Raw genomic sequence first — 7,650 nt, forward strand, 5'->3', positions numbered from 1 at the left:
CACAGCTTTCTAGTCCCCAATGGGGACTAGTATCCTCTCCCCCAACCATTACAGGACACTCCCTCCCGAAAAAACAAGAGTCTCACAGGTGCTTGCAATTAAGTTAGCAAGAGTGGGCTCCCACTGTGGGACACTTCCATTTGCAGAAAGCCAGACTGTGTGACAATACTCATGTGCATAGCCCTCAGGAATAAAGCTCTCTCCTTGCTTGAGTGACATTGCATTTTTCAACATTTACTCCCTGGATTTTCTTTCCTCACCACATGGCTAAAGGTGGACTTCTTGGGCCAAGGATCCAAATGCAAGGAATCCTACATAGAGATCGTCAATTAAGAGTTCAAGGCCAGCTTTGGCTATATACTGAATTCTTGTCCAGCCTAGACTACATGAAACCCTGGAGGGAACAGGATGGGGGTGATGTGGGGAAGAGGGAGAGAGAGAGAGAGAGAGAGAGAGAGAGAGAGAGAGAGAGAGAGAGAGAGAGAGATCCTTTAAAGGATGGTGAATCAAGCTACCTTAGGGAAGGGCAAGGAGGCTAGGGTATGTGTGCCAAAACTGCAATGCTCTGATTTGTTGAAGGTTGATCCCACGAATCATCATTTTTATCTCAAACACCCTGAAAAAGCTCTGGTGGTGAGGGCTTGCTGCCCCACGTGGCAGGATTCAGAGATAGAGCCCTTGGGAGGTGACAGGACCATGAGGGCTCTGACTCACGGACGGGAGTGCTGATGGACTAGTGAGGTTAGGGGTGGTCTTACTCTTATAAAGGAAAGCAGATAATTGGGGCTGGCTTTCAGTTCTGGAGGTGTATTCCACCATTATGATGGGAAGCATGGCACCATGCGGGCAGACACGGTGTAGACCTCCATTCTCCCCCCGCCCGCTTCTCTACCCACCTTCATCAAAGTGGTCTCATTTTAAAAGTGAGCACTCATCTTTGTTGTAGTTGTTTGTTTGTTCTTTGGATTTCTGTTTGTTTTGTTTTTGAGACATTGTCTTTATAGTGGCCAAGTTAGCCTTGAACTCTTTACCCCAGGCTGGCCTCAAACCCAGCATTCTCCTGCCTCCTCCTTGAGTACAGCTGCAGATATGCAACAACCACCTCTCCCTCTTCCCCTCCTCCCTCCCTCTCCCTCCCTCTCCCTCCCCTTTCTTACCCCCCCCCCGCCATCCCCCTGCCGTGTGAATGTGTCTTAGTTAAGGTTTCTATTGCTGTGATGAAACACCATAACCAAAGCAACCTGGAGAGAAAAGGGTTTCTTTGGTTTACACTTCCACATTGCTACTCACTACTGAAGGACAGCAGGACAGGAGCTCAGGACAGACAGGATCCTGGATGCAGGAGCTGGTACAGAGGCCATGGAGGGGTGCTGCTTACTGGCTTGCTCCTCATGGCTTGTTCAGCCTGCTTTCTAATAGAACCCAGAACCACCAGCCCAGGAATGGTGTCACCCATAATGGGCTGGGCCCATTACTTTGTAATTTGACCTAAACAATAAAATAAAATTTTACAAAGAAAGAACCAAAGAAGGAAAGAAAGAAAGAAAGAAAGAAAGAAAGAAAGAAAGAAAGAAAGAAAGGAAGAAAGAAAGAAGACTCAGCAGGCAAAGGATTTTCTGTAAGGATGAATGCCTGCATTCAGACCTCCAGCTCCATGTCAAAGCTAGGTGTGTATAACTCTAGCTCTGCATGACAGAGTCAGGCAGATCCTGGGCTCCCTGGCCACCCAGGCTAGTAGAAACTCTCAAGCCCCAGTTTCAGTAAGAGACTATGGGGGGAGGGGCAGTGCAGGAGGCAGGGGTTGAGACTGATAAAGGCACATGACATGAACCCCTGGCTTCCACATATGCACACAGTGCACTTGCACCTGCATACACAGGTATACACCCCTCCAGCACATACTCAGACATGCACATATACTAAAGCACACAAATTGGAAACAAAATCCATGCTTCTGCAAACTTACCCACTCGGGAGGCAGAGGCAGGTAGATATCTGTGAGTTTAAAGCCAGCCTGGTCTACAGAGTTCCAGGACAGCCACAGCTACACAGGAAAATCCTGTCTCAAACAACAACAATAATAATGATAAAAATAATAAATTTTTTTAAAGGAAAAAATTAAGTTCTCAAAAAAACCACTATTGGGTTTGTGGGGTTTTTTTCTTTTGGTTTGTTTGCTTGTCTATTTTTATTTTGTTTTGAGTTCCTCTATTGGTTCCTTAAGGCAATTATCAAACAAGATCCAAAAATTGGAATTACCTGATATGATGCTTAGTAACAATGACATCATCAAATGACAAAACTTACAAATCACCTGGGAAGAGAAGTTGTCTCCATCAAGTTGACCTGAAAGCATGTCTTTAGATTAGGAAAACGTCTTAATTAAGTCAATTGATGTGGGAAGACACTGCCTACTGTGGGTGGCATCATTCCCTAAGCAAGGGTTTCTAAACTGTGTAGGAGTGTATAAATCCAGCTAAACACAGAGAAACAAGTATACATGTATTCATTTCTTTCTCTCTGCTCTTGACTGGTGTAATATGACTAGCTGTTTTAAATTCTTGCCTCTTCTTCACAATGTTGGACTACAACCTGGAATTTTTAGTTAGAAAAAAATCCTCTGTCCCCTAGGTTTGTTTTTTGTTAGGTATTTGCTTAAAGCAACAGAAGCGCAGCTAGACACCTGACAAAAAAGGAATCAAAGGTGGACTGGCAAAGCACGTGGCTTTGCTCCAAGATGGGAGTTCAAGTTAGCCCTGTGGAGGCAGAGGCCCATAAACACCCACTCTGGGCCTTGCATAGAAACCAGACACTCGGATATTAACTATTCCTTTATTAGGTGGTAAGAGACCTGGGAAGGTGAGGGTTGTACAGTGCAGGACCTGGGAATTGAGCTCCAACGGACTGCGACCAGGTGCCAGACTGCGACCAGGTGCCGTATTATAAAACAGACTAAAAACATTTCTATTAGGCAGTGAGGCTGAGCCATGGGAATAGCAGGAAGAGGGAGCGCCACTCCCACCTTCAGCCCTGTATTTACAATTAGAAGTGGAATGCATACAGAACACACCTCTCCTGATGTGCCCCGCCCCAGGCCCTGAAAGGTGAGCCAGGCTCTGGGAGGTGGGCCTGGAGTGGAGGCTTTGGGCAGGAAAGACCCAGTGAGTCTACAAGTCTTATCTGGAATGCAGTGAAGTGAGGAACAAGGATGGGAAGGGGATGGAGGCTCCCAAGTGTCCCCTGACCCCAGGGGAGGGTGTGCCCAAGGCTGGCTACTTGGGACATACCAGGACCACATACTCAGTACGCGGGACCCTAGTCGTATCTGTGTACTCGGTACACAGAGTCCGGATTGGCCAAACAGGCCCACAGACTCAGCCCCACGGGGGCGCTGGAGGGATTTGCAGGGGGGAAGGGAGCAGCTCCATATATATATTTTGTAAAAAATAATAATAATAATGTTTGTTTAAATGAATTTGTCTCTATACAAAATGTAAAAAAGAAAAAATAACTCACTCATGTCAGAGTGTGAGAAAATGAGAAGGAAAAGGGGGAAAAAAGGAAAAGGGGGAAAAAAGAAAAAGGAGGCAGGGAGAGGAATCAAGAGGAGGTCCCAGACCCCTTAGAGGGCCGAGGTGGTGGGAGGTCAGCCCCTACCCATTATAAATAAAGGAAGACTGGGGGTCTGGGCTGGTGACCAACTCGGTCACAGTACAAGACAGAGAGGTTCAGGAAGACTGGTACACAGATAAAGGGATGAAAGTCAGATTAAAGGGGAGGGAGAAAGAAGCCATGGAGGGGTATCACTTCAACACCCCTCCAAGATCCAAGAACTTAGGCCATTACCTGCCTCTTGGGGGTAACTTCTGGCTGGGGCCCTAGCTGAGTCTGGGACTGAGGGAGGGAGGGAACAGATATGGGGTGTGGCTGAGCAGGCAGGGCTCCAGCGGCTGTGGCACTGGTAGCAGTTGCTGGGCTAGGTGTTGAGTCGGACCAATCGGAGAGAGAGGGAGGGGATGGGCTGGCCCAGTGCTCTGGGGACTCAGGAGATGGGGTCAAATAAGGATGCTCGCTGGGAACCCGCAGGAAGCGGGCCTTGGTGGGGCTGCTATGGGTCCCTGCTGCAGGGTATTCCTCTCCATGTCCTGGAGCAGCCAGGTAAGGTGGAGGCCGCTCTTGGGGAGAAACTGGGGTTCCCGGGTTGAGCAGCTGGGGTCCCGGAGCCAGGGGCAACAGGAATGAGGGCCCTGGAGGGGCAGGTGGAGGCAGCCGGGCCCAGTCGAGGGGAACAGCCACAGGGTTGAGCAGACCAAGGCTGAGCACACAGCCCCCTGGAGGCTGGCGCCCCAGAGGACCCGCCCGACTTGCACCCAGCTGTGCCAAGGACACCGCGGTAGCTGTGGTGGCATAGGGACCCTCCAAGGGGAAGCCTCCAGGGGAAGCAGGGGGCCCACCGAAAGGCCGTGGTGAGTCCAGCGAGTCCACCGGTGACAGTGTTACAGAGCTGTCTGCCAGGGGGCCTGGACAGGCCAGTGTCAGCTTCTTGCCTCGACCTCGAGTTCCCTGTGGCCCCAGCCCGGTCTTGCCAGGTGGCCTCCTGCTCTTCTTGGTCCCAGACTGCACCGCTTTGAGGCCAGGAAGAAAAGCCCCTGGCGGGCAGAGCAATGGCCCCAAACCATGGGGACCAGAAGGACTGCGGGGGCCACTGGGCTGATCCAGCAACCGCACAATGTCCTGGTGCAACCGCTCCTGGGCCACATCCCGAGGCAGCCTATCCAAGTGATCTGTGATCTCCCGGTTGGCAAAATGATCCAGCAGCAGTTTGGCAGCCTCATAGCTGCCCTCACGAGCAGCCAAGAACAGTGGTGTCTCCTCCTGAGGTGAGGGAGGGGCAGAACCCACAGAGGTCAGTCACTCTGGCCAACACTTAGCTTTCTAATCCCTAGGGCAGCTTGAGAACTAACAGTTGATACCCTGAAAATAGATGGATCTGGGTTTGAATCCCAGCTCTGTTGAAGAAACAAGCTCTCCCTGTAGCATGCCCCTGTAGCAGGCACATCCTGGCCAGGACTAACCTTAGGCACAAAATTTAAAGGGGTATCAAAACGTCCAGTCATCAAAATAAATTGTATGTTGATGCAATGAGTTATAAAAGATTAAAAAGCCAGGTGTTGGGGCTCTGGTGGTTAAACACACCTTTTATGGGTCTCTGTGTTTTAGTTCCAGGCTAGCCTGGTATACAAAGTGAGTCCTTGTCTTTAAAAAAGGGAAGGGAGGGAAAGAGAGAGACAGAGAGAGAGACAGGCAGGCAGAGGCAGAGGCAGAGGCAGAGGCAGAGGCAGAGGCAGAGAGAGAGAGAGAGAGAGAGAGAGAGAGGGAGAGAAACCTGAGCGAAGCCTATAATCCAGCACTTGGGAGGCTGAGGCAGAAGACTCAACAAGAGTCTGAGGTCAGCTTTTGCTAAAGTAACCAGTAAAACCTAATCTCAAAAAGAGAAGGAAACAAAGTAAAGACTGAGAAGATGGCACAGTAGATAACCACACTTGTCACTCAGCCTGATGACTTCAGTTCCATCCCTGGTACCCACACGGGTAGCTTACAACTGCCTGGAACTGCAGCTCTAGAGGGATTCAGCACCCTCTTCTTGTTTTAAGAGTAACTGCAACTCATGTCCACATAACTACACGCACACACTATTTAAAAATAAAATACATCGGGGCCTGGAGAGATGGCTCAGCGGTTAAGAGAACTAACTACTCTTCCAGAGGTCCTGAGTTCAATTCCCAGCAACCACACGGTGGCTCACAACCATCTGTAATGGGATCTGATGCCCTCTTCTGGTGTGTCTGAAGGCAGCTACAGTGTACTCATATAAGTCTTTAAAATAAATAAATAAATAAATAAATAAATAAAATACATCATGAAAAAAAAAAGTAGCCAGGCATGAGAGCATATACCAGCATTTAGGTAGTAGAAATATAAGAATTGTGAGTTCAAGGCCAACCTGAGGTAGGAAGCCAATCTCAAAAAGAAAGAAGGAAAGAAAAAAGAAAGGAAGAAAGTTATACATATTTCATTTATATATATATATAAAATTTACATTTATATGTATACATTATTTATATATATATATATGTTATGTATATATTTCCTGTTTTAAAAAGGAAGGGTCAGTGAGATGGGTTCACAGATCAAGGTGGCTGATGATCCGAGTTCAAGCAACAGGACCTAATGAGCAGAAGGGAACTGACTCCTGTAAGCTGTCTTCTGACAGCCATACACTTAATACATGTAACAGATAAAATAGAGATTCTCTCACAGTCACCCTAACAGTCCCCTTTCCCTGAGGATCTGCTGAGTGCTTGACAAATGAGTAGGCTTGCTGAAGCTCAGCTAGAGTGGATGCTGCTGCTTCTCCAGTCACAGTAAGGGCACTGAGCTCAGTGTCGCACAGTGACTACTACAAAGTTTCCCTTTGCTCTGCTCTCACAGCCTCAGGCCAGAGTCCCACTCCTGAAAGCCGACTGCATGCAAGATGGATGCCACCAACATACAGGGGCTGTAGCACTGCTAGCCCCCAAGGGCTCACCTTGCTGTCCTGCATGTCCTTGTTGGCTCCATTTTTCAGCAGAGCCAAGGTAGCCTCCACGTTGTTCACGGCTGCAGCCCAGTGTAAGGCCGATTTCCCTGTAAGGAGATGAACATCAGAGTCAGGCTCATGTCAGGTTCTCCATTACAGAACAGGCAGAAGTGTGTAGAAATGGCCTGGCAGGGGCTGGAGAGATGGCTCAGTGGTTAAGAGCATTGGCTGCTCTTCCAGAGGTCCTGAGTTCAATTCCCAGCAACCACATGGTGGCTTACAACCATCTGCAATGGGATCCGATGCCCTCTTCTCATGTGTCTGAAGACAGCTACAGTGTATATTATACATAAAATAAATAAATCTGGGAGGGAGAGAGGGAGAAATGAAGAGAGGAAAAGAGGGGAGAGAGAGAAAGGGAGAGAGGGGGAGAAAAGAAAAATGGGTGGGCAGTAGGAAGGACAGTTGCAGGCACACCCTGAGTATCTGAGCTCCTATAGGTCTGAGTATGTGGAGAACTACAGCACTCCTCGGGCAAAGGAGTGTCCTCTGCATGAGTATGCATGTCAAACTGATTCAAAACAAGCAAGGGCCAGTAAGATGACTCAGTGGGCAAAGTGCTTACTGTACACACCTGAAGGCCTGAGTTCTAGCCCCAAAACGCACATAAGAGGGAATTCCAGTAATAACAACAAAATAAACAACTCATCACTAAAACTGAAACTCTATTTTCTTCCAAGGATACCATCAAGGAAATAGAGACTGGCTAAAAGCATTTGCTGTTCTAGCATGAAAACTGGAGTGTATAGACCTGGGGGGGGGGTGATTTGCTGCATGTATGTCTGTGCACTATGTGTGCACCTAGTGTTCACAGAGGCAAGAAAGGGCATCAGATTATCAGATTCCCTGGCACTGGAATTGTACATGGTTGTGAACCATCCTGTGGGTGTTGGGAATTGAACCCAGGTTCTCTGGAAGAGCAGCCATTGCTCTTAAACACTGAGCATTACTCCAGTCCCCAAGAATCTGGATCAAGAAACTCATAAATACCTGTATCTCCAACTACAAGG

The 7,650-nt window shown here is 48.4% G+C and overlaps 1 protein-coding gene across 1 annotated transcript in view; it reads right to left on the reverse strand.

The window, feature by feature from the left end:
- Positions 1 to 2,816: 2,816 nt before the first annotated feature.
- Positions 2,817 to 7,650, reverse strand: part of Notch3 (notch receptor 3) — a 44,733-nt gene continuing 39,899 nt past the window's right edge. Inside the window, exons 32-33 of the mRNA XM_028783527.1 lie at positions 6,590 to 6,687; positions 2,817 to 4,875 (exon numbers count right to left, since the gene is read on the reverse strand). Coding sequence (XP_028639360.1) covers positions 3,835 to 4,875; positions 6,590 to 6,687 — 1,139 coding nt within the window. The 3' untranslated portion in view covers positions 2,817 to 3,834. The remainder of the gene's footprint in view (positions 4,876 to 6,589; positions 6,688 to 7,650) is intronic.

Source organism: Grammomys surdaster, unplaced genomic scaffold, assembly GCF_004785775.1.
Source record: "Grammomys surdaster isolate TR1022 unplaced genomic scaffold, NIH_TR_1.0 1149, whole genome shotgun sequence".
Lineage (NCBI taxonomy): Eukaryota > Metazoa > Chordata > Mammalia > Rodentia > Muridae > Grammomys > Grammomys surdaster.